Raw genomic sequence first — 21,052 nt, 5'->3', positions numbered from 1 at the left:
AGTCCAACTGCCTTTAATTTAAGCCGATAATCAGCTGTTATCTTTTCCACAGTTTCTCCTAGGGCTGGGGCGATATATCGAGATTTTAATATATATCGATATATTTTCAAACGCGATATGGTACGAGACAATATCGTTTATATCGATTTAATTTTTTTTTTTATGATTTTGATATAGCTTATTTTGTGACAAATTGACTTGAATGTTTTATTTGAGATTTGCACAAATGTTTTGTTATTTGCACAACTGTCAACCTCAGTGGAAAAGTCTGCCTGTTACTGTCTACATTGTATTAATTGCACAGTGTATTTTAATTTAATTGTTATGCAGGAAAGGGATATTTGTTTTATTTTATTCAAGAAGCATTTTTATTCTATATATGCAGGCAGTTTATTTTTATTTCATTTGTTTTATACATTTTGATATTGTGCAGACCTCTGTTAATAAAGGAACCTGTGTGACATTTGGCACGAGGCTTTGTATTAAAACTGACTGTTTTTTTAAGGGTTTGCCTCAGAAAAAATGAAGCTAACAGAGAAGCTAACAGAGATGCTAACAGAGATGCTAACAGAGATGCTAACAGAGATGCTAACAGAGATGCTATGCTATAATGCTTTGGGGGAAACCCCAATTATGGCACAGAAAAAATATCGATATATATCGAGTATCAACATTCAGCTAGAAAATATGGAGATATGACTTTCGGTCCATATCGCCCAGCCCTAGTTTCTCCTACTAGTTGCAGCCGTTTTTGTTGATGTTTTGCCACTCAGTGCGAGTAAGGGGGCGTAGGTGGGGAAGTGACGTCAATGCAGACCCTCTTTACTGCTCAAAGACAGAAGAAAAAGAGAAAAATGCACCCATTCAAACAAAGCTCTAACTAGGATTAAATGAATGTGAGCCAACATTCAGACTCATTTGCACATTTATGCTCTTCTGCTCCTGAACTTGCGTCTTCAGTCCTGATTCTATATTGACTGCAAACAGGATTCAAGGTCTTAACCCTTGTGATGTCTTTGGGTCAAAATGACCCAATTCTTCTATCCTTCTTTCCTCCTGCTCTCTCCTTCCTTCTTCCTTTCCTCTATTCCTCCTTTTTTTACCCTCCTTTACTCCTTTTTCTTCCTACCTCCCTTTCGAAATTCATTCCTTTATTACCTTCTTTGCTTTTCCTTCCTTCTTTCCTTATTTTATCCATTCCTTCCTTATTCCCTCCCTTCTTTCTTTCTTTCCTCCATTCCTTCCTCCCTCCCTTCTTTCCTTTTCCCCCTTCTTTCCTTTCCTACTTCCTCCCTTCCATCTTTTCTCCTTTCTTCCTTACTTCCGTCTTTCCTCCGTTCCATCTTTTCTCCCTTCCTTACTCCCTTTCCTACTTCCTTCCTTCCTTCCTTCCTTCCTTCCTTCCTTCCTTCCTCCCTCCTTTCTTCCTTACTTCCTTCTTTACTTCTTTCCATCTTTTCTCCCTTCCTTACTCCCTTTCCTACTTCATTCCTTCTTTTCTCCTTTCTTCCTTACTTCCGTCTTTCCTTCCTTCCATCTTTTCTCCCTCCCTTACTCCCTTTCATACTTCCTTCCTTCCTTCCTTCCTTCCTTTCTCCTTTCTTCCTTACTTCCGTCTTTCCTTCCTTCCATCTTTTCTCCCTTCCTTACTCCCTTTCCTACTTCCTTCCTTCCTTCCTTCCTTCCTTCCTTCCTTCCTTCCTTCCTTCCTTCTTTTCTCTTTCCTTCTTTCCTTCATTCCTTCTTTTCTCCCTTCCTCCGTTCCATCTTTTCTCCCTTCCTTCCTCCCTTTCCTACTTCCTTCCTTCCTTATTTTTTCCTTTCTTCCTTACTTCCTTCCTTCTTACTTCCTTCTTTCCTTTCTCCCTTCACCCTCCCTTGACCCAAAGACAGCACAAGGGTTAAGTTTCCACCAGAGAAATGAGGAGAAGCGTTTCTCAGAGCGAGCAGCGTTTTCTGACCGGTCGGCTCTTCCAGCAGCAGCAGAACTTTCCAACGTCTCTCGGCCAATAGGAAGTTCTCCCCCACTGTTGCTAAAGCAATGATCATCACTTATGAGTTTTTCTAAGTGATTTGCTTCTGTAGATGCCTCTGCAGACAGTTTCATCGATTTTAGAAACGATGACTGTGATTTATGGCATCAGCACCAATAAAATACAGAAAACATTCATTAGCACAGGCGGCCAACAGTGTCTTGTACCAATTCTTTTTTTTCTAAAATGTGTTAATGACTATTCTGAAGAACTGCACTGGAAAAACTCAAAATATTAACAAGAATATTTGTCTTATTTCTAGTTAAAATGTCTCATTTTTAGTCAAAAAAAATCTCATTACACTTAAAACAAGACTCATCACTGGAAAAAACAACAATTTCCACCTGTTTCAAGTAGATTTTCCCTTAAAATAAGTAGAAAAATCTGCCAGTGGAACAAGATTTTTTTGCTTGTAATGAGAAGATAAATCTTGTTCCACTGGCAGATTTTTCTACTTATTTCAAGTGAAAATTGACTTGAAAACAGGTGAAAATTGTCAAATAACAAGTTATTTTCTGGTAATGACTCTTGTTTTAAGTGTAATGAGATTTTTTGACTAAAAATGAGACATTTTAACTAGAAATAAGACAAATATTCCTGGTAAGATTTTGAGTTTTTGCAGTGTGCTGTGATTATTTGCATGTCATTCACTGCAGAGTGACTTTCACTACTAATTTAATTAACCACACCATGCAGTCTCGTGCTCAACACATTTTTAAGGATCACTGCTAGTCGGAGGGTTAGAGGGTCAGACGCAAGTTTAGTGTTCCTTTAAGATCAGATAAATCATTTAACCTCACTTCAAGGATTTAAATAATTGTAGAAATGATTTTGCTGCTGCAGGTGTATGCTGCACATATTCCAATCCCCCAACTGAAACAACAAAAAAAATATTTGATTGATTTGAGTTTAGTTATCACTAATATGGAATAACTCTGGTTATAAAAAAAGAAAAGAAATTAAAGCTGCAAGCAGCGATGAACAGGCCCTCGCACTCATGGCCACCGCCCCCGGGTTCCCCCCACATTCCTAGGTCAATAATACTATAAAAAGTGCCTTTGCTGTTCACATAAAACTCAACTTATCATCATAAGCAAATCAGACATGACACCATCCACGACTCTCTATGTCAAACCATTCAAAGGTTATGGCAGAAAATAGGAACTATCAAATATGGACCAATCAGATGAAGGGGGCGCGCTTTTTACGGTAACGCTTTTGACTGAGAAAAGTAATGCGCGTAGTCGCAAGATGGAGACGCACATTTTGATGTATAACACACCTGGGTGCACGTTACGGTTCGGGCCGTATTAACTGCTGAAGAAATGGCATAAATTGCGCCAAAATGACACGATTAATTCAAAATGGCCGACTTCCTGTTCGGTTTCAGCCATGGCTCCAAGAGACTTTTCTTTAAGTTGTGACATGATACAGGTGTGTAGCGATTTTCGCGCATGTACGTCAAACCGTATCGTGGGGCTTGAGGCACAAAGTTTTCTAGGGGGCGCTGTTGAGCCATTTTGCCACGCCCATTAATGCAAACCATTAAATATCAAATTTTTCGCCAGGCCTGGCTTGCTCGCAAAATTTGGTGACTTTTGGGGCACGTTTAGGGGGAAAAAAGGCCCTCCTTTCGTCGGAAAAATAAAAATAACAAAAACGAGAAAAAAAAAAATTCCTACAGATACAATAGGGCCTTCGCACTGTAAGTGCTCGGGCCCTAAAAATAGAAATGATCACATTCTAAAATTCTACTTGTGTCCAGCTCCATTTAAATATGTGACGTGCCTTTGATTCACAACCAATGGCGAACTGGCTGAGCATCAACACACACACGAAACAGCAGTAAATCACTGGAACAAGTGGAAGTGCGACGGCTCCGGCTCAGCGTGAGCTGGCACTCGGTTCGTGGTTCCATTTCCTGGAATCAAATGTCCACACGTGGCCAATTAGTTTGCGTGAATGTATGATCATGACAAAAAAAGGACTCTGTGGAATAAAATGGGAAAATTGGATATGTGATGTGATGTGTGAATGAATGAATGTGGCTTGGAGCATACAAGGACTCTTGAGTCGTTAAAGAACGCCACATCAATATTATCTATCTACAGATTTGATTCCCAACGATATTTAAAGAAGTGATGAGTAAAATCTCTATGTTGTGCCATATTTAACAGAATAATTGAGAGATTTCAGGATCATACCACACATGTCCCACTGCATAACAAGCCTGGAAGACAACACTAAAACAAATTGAAATAGTCTACAAACAAGCCCTGAAAGTACTGGATAAAAAACCCAAAACATTCCATCACAGTCAGATATTAAAAAAGCATGAGCGCTTAAACTGGGACAACATTGTAAAATATAATGATATAATATTTTGATCTTTCATGGCACGGCCCCCCCCCCCCCACTACAAGAAACAGATTAACCAGAGCTGTTGGAGGCGACTGTATACTTCCTTTTACAAAAAGTGCTTTTATGGCAATGCCCAGGGGCCTCATTTAAAATGGAGTGCGTAGGATTCATACTAAAAGTGCACGTACACCCAAAAGCCGAAAATGGCGGGCGCAAAAAAAAAAATCCAGATCTATAAAACCATGTGCACGCACACCTGCACGCAATGTTCGCTTTATAAAATGAAGTCCAGCTGGAAGGTTGCGCAGCTGAATCCGCCTCATACCCCGCCCTCTACACGCCCACTTTTTTACCTTTAATGGGTAATGCAAAGTAGTATTTGTATATGGATGAGCCTGCTGAGCATGCGCAGCGGCTTCCTGCAGCCTGTTTGGCGTCAGAATGAATGAGACGCATGATGAGACGTGTCGAGCCACCGTGCCACTACATTTCACAGAGACTGAGATCGAAATTTTGAGGATGAGGTGGAGGACAGGAAAACAACATTATTTGGTGGTCACAGTAAAAGTATAATAGTATAAAATAAAGCAAGTGAAAATAAAACGCCTTGAGGCGCAAGGGCGCAATTTCCACTGGGTACAGGGGGGACATGCCCCCACACTTTTTCATGTTTTTGTCCCCCCCCCCCTTTTTTACAGTTTAAGAACTAACGGTAGGCTCAGCCTGTAATTGCAAATCATCAAGACACTGTGCGAAGACGGGACTGGAGCCCCCGCTCCCCCTCCTCTCCTCAGTGGTGCTCAAGGCTGATTTATGGTTCCGCGTTAAATCGATGCAGAGCATACGGCGTAGGTTACGCGGCGACGCACACCGTACAGGCGCGTCGCCGCGTAACCCTACGGCATAGGCTCTGTGTCGATTTAACGCAGAACCATTATTTAGGCATAATTAGGCTTAACTAGTGTGTGCGTGTGTGACAGACGTGCATGGGACGATTGTGAAATACGGAATAAACTGTTTTATATACATTTTAATTCCCAATTACGTAACAATTCCGTATTTCAAGGGACGGGTGGCAAGCCTACTCACCGCGGCTGCAGCAGCACCAGAGTCCTGACTGACGCTGAGCTTCACACACAGAGGGACACGATCAGCGCTATTATATTATAAGTCTGATATATGTTGTGATATGTGATGACATAATTAAGAGTATGACATGAATCTGGCTTCATTTCACCACCTCACAGCCTGCGTCGCCAGTTCCCCGTGTCTTAAGTAAGTTCCTACGGGAGGGTCAGGGTTGGCGTAGGGATATGCAGATTTTTCGGTTAGTTTTTTCTTTTTAGATCCCAGCCTTTGCGTAGAAGGTGGCTTGCACATCTTTCAGGCCCTTTTTGTGCGCAAGCAAGCTTTAGAAATGAGGCCCCAGGACTGTACCTTAGGTAGGAGCACTGGGTGATAAAAATGGGGTAAAAAACCGGGATAAAAATATTAAAAAAAAAAAAAAGAAGAAGTGCTTTTAGTCGGGCCACTTTTTGGGTTCCTGCCTCTCACACCTGGAATGCAACACCAACGATACGTGAACTTCCCACTCTGACCTCTTTCACCAAACATTTTAAATCCTGGCTATTGGAGGAACAAGACTGTCATCACAACCAGGATTAAACCTGTGTAGTTTGTCTTAATGTTAATTATCTGGTTTAATTCGTACGTACTACGGCAATGTGCAATGGAACACACACTCTGATGTCCCACAACTTGGATACTCAGTACCATCATATCACCATCGCTGGTATTTCATTATTGTAATATGCATTTTTACTTTAAACTCAATACAAGTCACTTTAGATACAATCCATACTACTTTTTTTTTAAATTTTTTATTAACATACAGTACAAACAGCGACAAAAGACGACATCAGTTACAATGATATGTATCTAGGTGTGTGTGTGTGTGTGTGTGTGTGCGTGCGTGCGTGCGTGCGTGCGTGCGTGCGTGCGTGCGTGCGTGCGTGCGTGCGTGCGTGCGTGCGTGCGTGCGTGCGTGCGTGCGTGCGTGCGTGCGTGCGTGCGTGTGTGTGTAAATAATATGATGAAAGTAGATAAATAAATTAAGAATATTAATTTGGGAATAAATAAGTAAACACATAAATAATTATCATATAGAGAGGTGTAGCACGATATAATATAAATATAGTGTAATAATATAGTAATATCCTAATATAACATAATAATTTTTATAATATTATAACATATAACAAAATGATATCACTATACTATAATGTATAACAATATAATAATATTATAGTTTAACATCCCATGAGATTTCATAACTTAATATAATAATACAGTAAACAATATATGAACAATATATCATAATAATGCCAGGAATAATTATTAGAGTTAGAATTGGTAATTTATATATTGCAATGAGGGGTGAGGACAGACCGGGGCAATCCATACTACTTTTAAATGCTGCTAAATCTATTTTGTTACTATGTATGTTTTATGTTTGTTCCCTTGTTTGATTGTATTGTTTAACTGAATTGTAATTTTATGTTTTCTGTGGGGACTGCGGGTGGAAACTGGCATTTCTGCTAAAACCCGGTGTATTTATTTACACTGCTTAATGAGGTTTTCATTAATATGCATTGTCCCGTCTAAAATATACTTTTGATTTGATTTGCAGCAACAAACAGGAGATTTTGGACTGAACTACCGGAGGATATGTGGATCTCAACACAGCTATCCATTTCTTTTGGAACTGACCAATACTTTACACAAGTGAAGGGATTCTGTGTGCTCGCTGATTCATGTACCGATGTCACCAAACTAATCAAAAATTAATGAAATCTACATGTAATTAGAGGGAACTCTATGTGTTCAACCAAAACCGTGCACCAGGCTGAGAGCAGCAGCGGTTACTGATGGGAGCGCCACCGGCCTCAGGCAGGACCCGCTTCCACATCAGGAACCAATCGTGTTCTCCAGTTGTCGCACCGGTCCCACCACGACGCCGCGGCTACGAGGCAGCGAGGTGATGAGCTGAGAGTGATGGATATCTGTATAGGAACATTTCCTTTTCCTGGCCAGCCTCTGTTCACATTAAAAGCCCTGCACGTCATACATCACTACCGTCCCCCCGGCCAAGCCCCACATCCTCACTCAGGAGAAACCCACATGTGGAGCCACTTTCTCCCCCTTTCCCCTTCTCTAATTAGTGATGATTCAGGGCTGATCAGATGAAGATGAATCAGATAATAAGCTATGTCACCTCTTAATTACAACACAGCCTCAAACTGGGGTGGATAAAAAAAAAAGTCAAAATTAAAGCTGCAAGCAGCGATGAACGGGCCCTCACGCGTGCAATTTTTACCAATAAAGGTCAAGGGTTCAAAACTGAGTCCGATGACACCACCCACGAGTCTTTATGTCAAACCATTGAAAAGTTATGGCAGAAAGTAGGAACTATCAAATATGGACCAATCAGATAAAGGGGGGGCGCGCTTTTTGGCGTCTAGCGTCGCCACGGTAACGCTTTTGACTGAGAAAAGTAATGTCCATCGTCGCAGGATGGAGACGCACATTTTGATGTATAACACATCTGGGTGCATGTTACGGTTCGGGCCGTATTAACGGCCGAAGAAATGGCATAAATTGCGCCAAAATTACACCATTAATTCAAAATGGCCGACTTCCTGTTCGGTTTCGGCCATGGCGGCAAGAGACTTTTCTTTAAGTTGCGACATGATACAGGTGTGTACCGATTTTCGTGCATGTACGTCAAACCGTATTGTGGGGCTTGAGGCACAAAGTTTTCTAGGGGGCGCTGTTGAGCCGTTAGGCCACGCCCATTAATGCAAACCATTAAATATTCTTCACCAGGCCTGGCTTGTGTTCAAAATTTGGTGACTTTTGGGGCACGTTTAGGGGGGCAAAAAGGCCCTTCTTTCGTCAGAAGAAAGAAAGAATAAAAATTTAAAAAAAATTAAATTCCTACAGATACAATATAGCTGGGAGGGAATATGTGAGAAATCATAAAGATTGTGCACTTGGTGACAAGTTTTTGATATTTGGCATGGTGTTAGGTATGGACATAAGGTTTTCAAAAACCACCGCAAACAAATTGGGACGGCGCCCCTAGTGGCCGGTTTGCAGAAAATCCAAAATGGCTCCCGCCGAAAAGACCAAAGGTCATATCTCAGCTTCTCTTAGTCCTAGATTGTTGTATATTGTCACTTTCTATACTTTTTGGTGCTAGGAATTCAATTCTGAGATAAATTTCCTATTTCAAGGTCATGTTGAAGGTCAAATTTGATTTTCAAGGTCATTTTTTGCACAAAAAACTCAATATCTCTAGAATTAAGTCACATAGAAAGATTATAGAGGGCTCTAGACCCATATTTTCAACCCCAAGGAATGCAATTTTCTGTTTATTGGACAGGTCACTATCACTGTAGTATCAATAACCTAATTGGGTGAGCATTATGGCCATCGTTCAAGCTTTGGGGAAAAAAAAAAAAAAAAACTGTCCATGTATCTGAAACAAAGTCACATAGAAAAATTAAAGGACTGTAGCCCCATTCACTCCCATGGAATTTAATGTGTTTATTGGACATATATTACAATCACTAGTTTTGTTGTTGCAAAATCATTAGCAAAAAACTGGCCAAATCTTTAACATAAGGCACAGGAACCGTTCACCATAACTGCTGAGTCACCGGGGCACCCCAGAACTTTTTCAACTCCTATGTCAGAGTTTCTTGGGACAAGAAGAACCACGTGTGAAGTAAGTGTACTGTGATTGTCCAGATGTGTAGCATATATACATTGACTTTCCCACATTCCTGATTGGAGTTTACAGTCACCATGTTGATTATTGAGCTAGCTAGCTAGCTAGCGATACAAAATGCATGAGATTATTAATAAGATTATTAATAATAAAGATTATATATTATGTTAATAGAAAGATCATTTAGGTGCACTAAACCCATATTTTCACCTGCATTTCAGATATTTTTCTGAATATACAGCCTTCATCAGAGCTTCATGTTTGCCAATTAAAGCAAGGTACATTGTAAACCGATCTTGATTACTGAGCTAGCTAGCTATTACACTAGCCTTAGTTTGTTCTGAAAACTCTAGTCTATTGAACTATTTGGTGTAGAATGTTTATAGAAAGATCATTTAGGTGCACTAAACCCATATTTTCACCTGCATTTCAGATATTTTGCTGAATATACAGCCTTCATCAGAGCTTCATGTTTGCCGATTAAAGCAAGGTATATTTTTAAACTAATCTACTAGCTCAAGGGTCAGCAACCCGCAACTCTAGAGCCGCATGCGGCTCTAGAGTCCACAAGGTCCTGATAGAAAAAGATGGAACACTTCAAGACACACCAGTGACCTACTCTGGATTCTTCTCACATGGCCAACGCCATGAAGATGTCAGGCCAAGAGCCACAATTGGAGTTTTCCCAGTCTTTTATGAAAAGGCCTCATCCTTGGCCATGCAGAAACACTCAATGCTTGTGGTCATGAAGGCAACAGAGTTTGTGAATCCTGGCCAGATTCCAGTCATAGTGGCTGACTGTCCTCTGTATGCCCAACAGAAAAAATGTCAGTGGAAGTTCCCTAATGAGGTTGGTGAATCAAAGATGGTGTGCTTCATGGGCTTCCTTCACATCGAGATGATGTCCCAAGAGTGTGGGGGTAAGCTGTTGGCCGGGTCTGGCTGGGACCGGATGTTTTCCCTCGCAAAGATTTTCAACCCGTGTTGCAGCATCTCTTCTAAATGGCAAGCATGTCAAACGTACACGGTATGCATACCAGCTTACTCTTGCCTGGCTCCATGTACTTAAAGTACAGGCATATGATGAGTACTGCCAAGAGGGCTGTGGGCCTCATGAAACCATGGAGATGTGGGAGAATCGACTTATGAGTAATGCTCCAACAATCTCTTACTGGCTGACAGTGAAGGACTACCTGATGATCAACTGCCGCCTCATCCGGGGTCAGCGAGTGGGCAATTGGCCACTAACCCTGAAAGCTTGTGAGGATCTGTGCCCATGGTTATTTGCCTTTGGACATACAAACTATGCCCGCTGGATGCCAGTCTTCTTGAAAGACATGGCACGTCTACCAGATACCCACCCATCAGTCCATGAGGCTTTCATGGAGGGCAAGTTTGTCGTACAACGTGGTGAAAAGAAGTTCACATTAATGGCACTTGATCAAAGCCAGGAGCACAGCATCAAGTTTCTAAAGGAGGATAGTGGATCAAAGGGCCTCTATGGTCAGCAAGAGGAGAAGGAGATCATCGAGCTCTCAAAACCTGAAGTCCTACGGGCCATTGATGAGTTTGAGGTGGCCTGTTTCTCTGCCTCAAGGAACAAGGAAAGTCTGGAGCACCCAGAGTCTGCAGATGCTGAACAAAAGAAGTTCCTCAATCATCTGAACGCTCTATGTGATCTTGTCAAAGATGAAAAAGTTGTAAATCCCTTCAAAGAAATGGGTACAGAGCTCATCACCTTGGACACTGGTGAGGTCATGGACCATGAGATCTCGAACTGCCTCAGGGAAGCACCAAACATTGGTAAAACCATGTTCACAGAGTTTGTAAGGGACAGAATAGAAAAAGCAACCAAACCCTTATCTGATGTAATTCCAAAAGCCGCCCTGTTCACATTCACCAACCAGCCACCTGTGGATCTGAAGAAGGGTGCTAGCAAGCTGCGCTCTGCCAAAGCAAATACAGCTCTAATCACCAAGCTCTTCGTGTCCCTACAAGCCCGTCCTGATCTAGACATCGATGAATTCTTTGAGCACGAGAATCAGCGTGAGCCTCCATCCTTGTCGGATCAAGGCAAACTCCGGTCAGGAACCAAGTCAGATATTCTTGGATGCCTACCAGGAATGCCTGGTCCTGGCGCCTCTCCATCAGCCAAAGAGGCTTCTGTAGTGGTGCTTGATATGGCAGCTGTAATACATATCATCAAGACCCAGCGTGCCAGAGTGTTTGGAGAGTACACTCAAATGCACTTGCTACCCTACTTGCGCAGCCTGATGACTGACAGGACAACAAGAGTGGATGCGGTCTGGGACACATATATAGAGGCAAGTCTCAAATCCCAGACTCGTGTCAAGCGGGGTGGGACTGCAGGGTCTCGAACACGAGTGTCCGCTAAGATACCTCTACCAAAGGGAGCTCAATGGCAGAAGTTCCTCAAGGACAGTCAAAATAAAGACCAGCTGTTTCAGTACCTTAGTCAGGAACTTCAAGAGATCACAGCTGGCTCAGAGTACCACCTTCTCACAACAAAGGCTGACCTTGTCCTGAGCAACAAACCGACTGACTTAGAAACCTTGTCACCATGTCAACAAGAAGAAGCTGACACACGAATGATGCTGCATTTGCGTCATGCTGCTGAGCAGGGTCACACCAAGGCTTACCTAAAGACAGTAGATAGTGATGTAGTGGTGCTGGCCATCAACCTGTTCAAGGAGCTAGGCCTCTCAGAGCAGTGGATTGGCTTTGGGTCAGGAAAAGCATATACAGATATTCCAATCCACCACGTCTCAGAAATGCTGGGACCTCAAAAATGCCAAGCACTGCCCTTCTTCCACGCATTCACCGGGTGTGACGTTGTATCAGCAATGTTTGGAATTGGCAAAAAAACTGCATGGAATGCATGGACAGCTTTTCCTGAAGTCACCAACACCCTCATTGAAATCACCCAAGACCCAACCAGCCTCACACTGGAATCAGTGCCTATGCGACATCTCGAAAGGTGGACTGTTCTAATGTATAGCAAGGACTGCAGTGTAGAGTCAGTCAATGAAGCCAGGAAGCTTCTGTTCACCCATAGCCTCAAGTCCCTGGATTCAATCCCCCCGACCCAGCACGCCTTATTCCAGCATGGCAAGCGTGCCCTGCACACTGCAGCTTTTGTCTGGAAGCAATCCCTCTCCAAAACTCCCAAGATTCCAGACCCAAGTGATTGGGGTTGGGAATGGAATGCCAGAACCAAAGTGTGGGTGCCATATTGGACAGATCTGGAAGATGTCAGCAAGGGATGTGCCCTTCTCCTCAACTGTGGCTGTGTGGTGTCTTGTAAGGGAAACTGTAAATGCTACCGAGCTGGACTCCGCTGTACCACATTTTGCAAGTGTGAGGGAGGCTGCACTAATGATGATGAGTGAAGTAGCTATGATTTCATACTCTAAGCCCAATAAGAGAGGCGATAAAGGCAGACATTGTAGGTGTTAAGTGAGTTTAAATATGCACAGCTGATGTTTTTTGTGTGTGTTATTTTAATAAAATCCTATTTTCACTGTGGCTTTGTTCTGAAGTTGAGTTCATCTTAAGCCTGAAAGATGGCCATAATGCTCACCCACTTAGATTATTAATACTACAGTGATAGTGACCTGTCCAATAAACAGAAAATTGCATTCCTTGGGGTTGAAAATATGGGTCTAGAGCCCTCTATAATCTTTCTATGTGACTTAATTCTAGAGATATTGAGTTTTTTGTGCAAAAAATGACCTTGAAAATCAAATTTGACCTTCAACATGACCTTGAAATAGGAAATTTATCTCAGAATTGAATTCCTAGCACCAAAAAGTATAGAAAGTGACAATATACAACAATCTAGGACTAAGAGAAGCTGAGATATGACCTTTGGTCTTTTCGGCGGGAGCCATTTTGGATTTTCTGCAAACCGGCCACTAGGGGCGCCGTCCCAATTTGTTTGCGGTGGTTTTTGAAAACCTTATGTCCATACCTAACACCATGCCAAATATCAAAAACTTGTCACCAAGTGCACGATTTTCATGAATTCCCTCCCAGCTAATAGGGCCTGTCAGTGCTCGGGCCCTAATTAACACAGCAATCAATAATTTCCATAAACTGGTGCAGATCAGTATTAAAGCCCACGTACAACCAGTCCAGTACGTGGGAACATCCGGAACAGTGATGAACATTGTCAGACCAAGTCGGTGTTTTGTTTTTGTTCAACATGTTGAATCCATGTTGGGTCTGTCAGTGTTTTGCTGTTTAAGGACCAAATGATCCTTAAGAAACAGGATTTTCCAATTCTTCATTGCCAGAGGTGTCTTCAGTATTCAGATTCATTACTCAGGTAGAAGTATAGATACTAGAGTTTAAAAATACTCTTGTAGAAGTTGAAGTATCAACTCAAGTTTTTTACTCAAGTAAAAGTATAAAAGTACTGGTTTCAAAACTACTTAAAGTATAAAAGTAAAAGTAATGTAAGGGGGAAAAAATCCATTAAGGACAAAAGCCATTGAAAATGAATGTATCTTAGTATAATGTAAATATATTAAAGAAGCATATATGTGTACTATTGAGCATTAACATGTGTTTCAGAGAGCAGCAGATATGATGACTAGTTGCCTATAAGTATTGTAATGGTGCAAAAAGTCAAACTTCATGTTCATGTTATCATTTATCCTAACCTTTATTGGAATGTACATCCAAGTTTAGTTGCAGGAATCTGAGGGAACGGATGTAAGAACAAAACTGGACAAGAACATCTGAAACAACCACAACCAAATTCACTCTATCCGGATGGAGCAATTTAACTGGATAGTTTTTATTAAAGGCCCAAATGAAATAGAGTAACGAGGCTGTTTTTAAAATGTAAGGAGTAAAAAGTACAGATAATTGTGTGAAAATGTAAGGAGTAAAAGTAAAAAGTCGTCTGAAAAATAAAGTATTTGTACTTTGTTACTTGACACCTCTGTTAATTGGTCTGAAACCCAGAAAATGACGTTACACAATATCGCCTTCCTGTTTTGAGTTGTCGGATGGAAAGGCAGAGGCGCATCGGTGTTTGGACTGAGCTACCTACAATTACCTCTACGTTGGCAATATGACATTAGTTTAAACTGGACAATTCCAGCAGGAAAACTGTGACATGAAATATAGTATAAAATATTAGAGTTAAGCAGCGGACATTTGGACCTCTAGTGTGTTCAGTCGTCAAAACGTCGTCTTTTTCATTTTGTATTTTACATATTCCTGGCTGCACTTGAACTGTCATTCCTGACTGTTTTTATTTAATAAATATTCTGAACGTCATTTGAACTTTTAAAGTAGTTTAATTTGTTATGAAAATGTTTAATTCGTAAAAAAAAAAAAAAAAAAAAAAAAATTACAGTGGGAGCTTTATTTGATGTTTAAAAAGAAAGAAGCTTAGTTTGTAAATAAAAAACAGGATATTGAATCAGTACTCTGATTGGCAAATTCCCAAACCTACTGTAGGTTTTGCGATCAGCGTGGAACCAGAACATCTCTAGAAAAAAGGAAAACAGAAAGCAAATGACTTTCTGAATGACGGATTATTGCCTTAGTGAGGCAATAGTTATCATTATTGTCGCTGTGCCAACTGGACTAATTTGGAACAACTTGAACTGTGTTGTTGAACTGCCTTGAAATAACATTTGTCCTGATTTGGCGCTGTATAAATAAAGCTGAATTGAAACAAATCTCTCAACACCTCACACACAGTCTCTTGTATTTAATCACCTTCATCCTTTCGAAACGAGCATCACTGCGGAGTGAAGGAACTGGAAATCAAATGATACCCAATATCCAGCAGCTCTACCTGCTGTAGCTGCTGCGACCCGGGGCCGGATTCACCAATATGTTCTTAAGAACGAGCTTAAGAAATGTCTTAAGATCTAAAATTAAGAAGTTCATAAGAAAGTTCTTAAGTGCAATTCCTCAATATTTTCTTAAGAACTGTCAATTCTTACGAATTTCTTATTTTTCCTACTTGGAGCATGGAGAAGGAGAAAAAGAGATGCAGGAACTTTTCAAGGTTACTAAATAATATTGGGGAAAATTAATAATAATTAACTACCACGCTAACTAACATGCTAACAAACAGTTAACAGGCTCTTTGTGTAATTAATTACAAAGTATATCCTCAAACTATGACCTACTAGTCTAAACTAGTCTAAAATGTGTTGAAAAAGTGATATTAGAGGCTAAACTTTTCACAGAAGAAATTTTAAGACGGGTCAAGGTTGTCTTAAGGTTAAGAAAAAAGTCAAGAACAAATTTGAGAACTTTTATTTCAAGAATACCATTTATTCTTAAGGTTTTTCTTAAGAAGAAACTTAAGAAGAAAGTTGAAAAATACTTAAGAACTTTTTTGGAAAATATGACTTCTTCTCTTTTTTCTTCTTAAGACTGAACTTAAGAAAAAAATGTTTTTTTTTCTTAAGAATGTTTTGTGAATGTTTTCTACCGATGAGACTCACCCACATTCACATCCTCCTCACTTTCACCTGGATTACTGCAACTCCCTCCTCTTTGGTCTCACTCACATTCATTCATCATATTTACATGCACGAAAACCGCTACACACCTGTATCATGTCGCAACTTAAAGAAAAGTCTCTTGGCACCATGGCCGAAACCCAACAGGAAGTCGGCCATTTTCAATTATTCTTATTATTCCGCACAATTTTTTCGTCCGTTAATGTGGCCTGAACCGCAACGTGCACCCATGCATGGCATACATCGTTGGATGCGTCTCCATCGTGCCTCGATGGGCATTACTTTTCTCGGTCAAAAGTGTTACCGTGGCAACGCTAGATGCCACAAAGCAAAAAAAAAGGCGAAAATTCGGACGCTTATTGCTCGGCCGAACTTTATCGTAGAGACATCGTTCAAATTTACAAACACTCGGCCCGATTGGCACTAAAGGACCGTACAACCTCATCATGCTACTTATTACGGTTTTTGCTATATTTAACTTTCAGTTAAAGAAAAAATTCAATTTTATTTTGGACACTCGTTGCTAGGCAACGATTTATCGTACAGACATCATTACAACATTGAAAAACCCGGGACGCATTGTACTACAACATATTTTAGTCTCATCATGCTAGCTATTACGGTTTTTGAGATATTCAACTATGCTAATTTTGATGCGAAAAATGTGATATTTAATGGTTTGCATTAATGGGCGTGGCCTAACGGCTCAACAGCGCCCCCTAGAAAACTTCGTGCCTCAAGCCCCACAATGCGGTTTCACGTACATACACGAAAATCGGTACACACCTGTATCATGTCGCAACTTAAAGAAAAGTCTCTTGGTGCCATGGCCGAAACCGAACAGGAAGTCGGCCATTTTGAATTAATCGTGTAATTTTGGCGCAATTATGCCATTTCTTCAGCCGGTTCTTCGCCCGAACCGTAACGTGCCCCCAGGTGTGTTAGACATCAAAATGTGCATCTCCATTCTGAGACGACGCGCATTACTTTTCTCAGTCAAAAGCGTTACCGTGGCGACGATAGACGCCAAAAAGCGCGTCCCCCCTTCATCTGATTGGTCCATATTTGATAGTTCCTACTTTCTGGCATAACTTTTGAATGGTTTGACATAAAGACTCGTGGGTGGTGTCATCGGACTTAGTTTTTTCAGTCCTTGACTTTTATTGGTGAAAATTGCACGCGCGAGGGCCCGTTCATCGCTGCTTAAAGCTTTAATTTATTATTTTTATTAATAGTAGTAGTAGTAGCAGTTTTATGTCTGATTATTCAGGGCTGCGTGGATGAAGAAATCTGATTGTCAAGTATAATTTTCTTGCACGTACTGAGCTCTGTCATCCTCAGCAAACGCTGAGGAGCAAAAGTCTTTTTATCCATGCAATCTTACAGCTTCCCTATTTGAATATTACACATACCAGCGGCGCATTTTGTTCACGTGCCATCTTACACTGAAACAATGAGAACAACGTTTTTCTTTTTTTGCAACATACAATAAAAGAATAGCTCGTAGACATGCAGAAATGCAGGCTTACAGTTTTTCTCCGTTCTTGGACCTCAAGTTACTCAGTCATCGTAACAGATGAGCATGCATGCCTGGAATGATTTACAGTCACCTGAGTCCTGCAGCTTTGAAGTCAGACAGCTGTCTCTGTTCTATTACAATGATATTATGTGATTTATAATGATATAATTGATCATTATGTTTCCTGGCAGTCATCACGGAGCAGGCTCTGGTTCATAAATCAGATGATGAAAGGTGGGCGCAGCAGTGAAATCAAAGCAGAACAAAGGAAAACACAAACACAAAGTCAGTAGGCTCTCAGACCTGAAACCTGTCTACATGTCACAACCTCAGCGTCAGCTCCACGTCGTATTTCACTCTTGTTTTCACTCTTAAAAAGTAACCCCAATTAGTCTGGCAGTAACGGAGGACTGAGCGTGTGTCAGCCAGCAGCTCGCTTGACTCTAGGTTCAACATGATGGTTTTGATATTTGCCTAGTTGCCTAGTAAAACTGAACAGCCCATTAAATGTATGCAAACCTCAGTCCATGCCCAAAGCCCCAATGCAAAAAAAGTTAATTATTAACTGAGAAAATAATTACAGGGTCTCGTTAATGGGTGGAAAATAAAACGTTTGACAGCATTTACTAAACAGCGAGGTAACTTTTTTGCCCGGATCAGATTGGATCTGCAGCTGGAGGCTGATATATGGCCGTGAACTCCCAGCCCTTCCAAACACTCTAATTACAGTGTTGGGACTCGCTGCCAGCTGAGAAGAAATACACGGAAAAATGGCCCGGGACGAGTTGTAGGGCCGTAAATCTAACGCCGTCTCGCACATTTGAATTTTTTTGCTGATTTTACTATTATTGTACCGTGTCATATGAAGCTGGCCAATCAGAGCAAAGCAGGTAAATATATTAAAAAAAAGGATCATTTATAAAAAAGAAAGAAAGAAAGACAGAGTACATCATTTCTTCAGCAGTCAACGTGAACCAGTTGAACTTGGCGTGTCTTGACAGAGCTACTGTTTAAGGCAGGGGTCGGCAACCCGCGGCTCTAGAGCCGCATGCAGCTCTTTAGCGCCGCCCTAGTGGCTCCTGGAGCTTTTTCAAAAATGTTTGACCTTTTTTTTCCTTTTTTTCTTCTTTTTTTCCTTTTTTTCTTCCTTTTTCCTTTCCTTTTTAATCTCGACATTTTTCTCGAAATTTTGACTTTTTTCTCGACATTTCCACTTTTTTCTCGACTTTTTCCTCAACATTTCCACTTTTTTCTCCAGATTTCGACTTTTTTCTCAACATCTCCACTTTTTTCTCCAGATTTCGACTTTTTTCTCAAGATTGTACTTCAACATTAATCTCGACATTTCGACTTTTTCTCAACATTTCGACTTTTTTCTCAACATTTCAACTTTTTTCTCAACATTTCAACTTTTTTCTCGAAATTTTGACATTTTTTTTTCGAAATTTTGACTTTTTTTTGGAAATTTTGACTTTTTTTCTCAACATTTCGACTTTTTTCTCAACATTTCCACTTTTTTCTTGAGATTTCGACTTTTTTCTCAACATCTCCACTTTTTTCTTGAGATTGTACTTCAACATTAATCTCGACATTTCGACTTTTTTCTGTGCATAATGAAAAAATTATAATCTTCCCCCAGTTCTAACTAATATAGAAACATGCAGCATGTGTTGCCTTCATTCTAAGGCTGATACAAGACTTTTCATTTTTTGCGGCTCCAGACATATTTGTTTTTTGTGTTTTTCGTCCAATATGGCTCTTTCAACATTTTGTGTTGCAGACCCCTGGTTTAAGGTTAAGGTAAAAAGCATAAGAAAGTCTCTTGTAAACTGTCTGGCACTCACTTACCTGCCACAGTTTTAAGCACATGACCATTCCCAGCGTCGTCTCTGGTTCCAGCGTGCAGACCGGGCTCTTACTGGGCAGCTCCACAATCTTTATCTGTGGCAAAAACACATGACAAGTTGCTCTGAAAACACGGTTGAGTTCATTAACGTGAACGTAAATAGACTCACACATAACTCAGCTCGCAATGACAATACGAACAGGCAGTTGTTTCCTTTTTGTTTTAGTTTGAGGATTAACCCTCTGGGCATCACCAACAAAATCTGGTGCCCATCCATCTCGTAGCTCTACACATCTTTACAACCTGAACCTCTATTTAAAAAAAGAGAGAAAAGTTTCAAGCTTTTCAGAGGGTTTCTAGAAAACTTAAAGCTGTCAAATGAAAGATGTCAATACTTGACCTTTGCAGATAATATGAGAGGTAAACGTCCAGCTTTTACTGCAAATGTACTGTTAAATTTACAATATTTTCAAAGCATTGCCAAAAAAATGTGTTGCTTCATCTTCAAAAACACGCTTAACTTTAATCAAGTCGTATCAGATTTAACTGGATATAAAAACTGAAGAAAGCAAATAACACTAAAGTACGGTGGCCGAGACACGCCATTGCGGAAAATTAAAGAAACGCTGCAAATAAAAAGAAATGCCGCTGCAAATAAAATAAACGCTTTGCAAATAAAATAAACGCTGAAAATAAAAACAAACGCCGCTGCAAATAAAAGAAACGCTGCAAATATAAAGAAAAACAACGCAAATAAAAAAGCCACAACAGAAGTGAATTACCGGGGACTATTTTTGCTGATGCACCGGCGTTTTTTACGTGACAGGAGAAGAAGATGAAGAGGACGTAAGTGAAAAGGAAGAAATAAGAAGAGCGAGGAATAAAAAGAACAACGAACGAGAAAATAAGTGAAAAGGTTAGTGTTTAACGTCGCTACGTGTGATTTTTAATGTGCAACACCGGTGCATCAGCAAAAATAGTCCCCGGTAATTCACTTCACTTGTGTTTTTTTTTATTTGCGTTGTTTTTTTATTTTATTTTATTTGCAGCGTTTATTTTATTTGCAAAGAGTTTATTTTACTTGCAGCAGCGTTTGTTTCTGTTTGCAGCATTACTTTTATTTTCAGCAATGGCGGGTCTCGGCCACCGTACTAAAGCCATGAAAATCGACAGAATGTATTCCTCAATGAAAATTTCCCATTTAACCCTGATAACTTTTATCTTTAATAATAAGTGTTTATGACTGGGATAAATATACATATGTTGTTTGCAAAGCCATGGCTCGTCTGTTGCCAGAATCCAAATAACAAAGAGCTGCAACCTGAAACAGTCATTATCCTTTCAGAGCTCTGCAGATCAGAGACGGTTCAGTCCCGTCCGTCCGTGCACGGCAGTCACCGACGAGCCTCTAGTCCAGGGGTCGGCAAACCGCGGCTCTAGAGCCGCATGCGGCTCTTTAGCGCCGCCCTAGTGGCTCCTGGAGCATTTTTAAAAATGTTTGACATTTTTTTTCTTTTTTTCTTCTTTTTTTTCTTCCTTTTTCCATTCCTTTTTAATCTCGACATTTCGACTTTTTCTCGAAATTTTGACTTTTTTCTCAACATTTCAACTTTTTTCTCGAAATTTTGACATTTTTCTTTACATTTTGACATTTTTTCTCAACATTTCCACTTTTTTCTCGACTTTTTTCTCAACATTTCCACTTTTTTCTCCAGATTTCGACTTTTTTCTCTTTTTTTCTTCTTTTTTTCCTTTTTTCTTCTTTTTTCTTCTGTTTTCCTTTCCTTTTTAATCTCAAAATTTCGACATTTGTCTCGACATTTCAATTTTTTTCTCAAGATTGTACTTCAACATTAATCTTGACATTTCGACTTTTTTCTCGAAATTTCGACTTTTTTCTCGACATTTCAACTTTTTCCCCTAAATTTCGACTTTTTTCTCGAAATTTCGACTTTTTTATCGACATTTCGACTTTTTTCTCAACAT

At 40.3% G+C, this 21,052-nt stretch overlaps 1 protein-coding gene across 1 annotated transcript in view; it reads right to left on the bottom strand.

Moving 5' to 3' along the window:
• The window catches only part of gnb1l (guanine nucleotide binding protein (G protein), beta polypeptide 1-like), a 65,843-nt gene that overhangs the window by 27,774 nt on the left and 17,017 nt on the right, over positions 1 to 21,052 (bottom strand). Inside the window, exon 4 of the mRNA XM_061729797.1 lies at positions 19,069 to 19,161. Within this exon, the coding sequence (XP_061585781.1) occupies positions 19,069 to 19,161 (93 nt within the window). The remainder of the gene's footprint in view (positions 1 to 19,068; positions 19,162 to 21,052) is intronic.

This window comes from Cololabis saira, chromosome 9, assembly GCF_033807715.1.
Source record: "Cololabis saira isolate AMF1-May2022 chromosome 9, fColSai1.1, whole genome shotgun sequence".
NCBI lineage: Eukaryota > Metazoa > Chordata > Actinopteri > Beloniformes > Belonidae > Cololabis > Cololabis saira.
The sequence above is the reverse complement of the archived record's forward strand: the minus strand, read 5'-3'. Positions and strand labels throughout refer to the sequence as shown.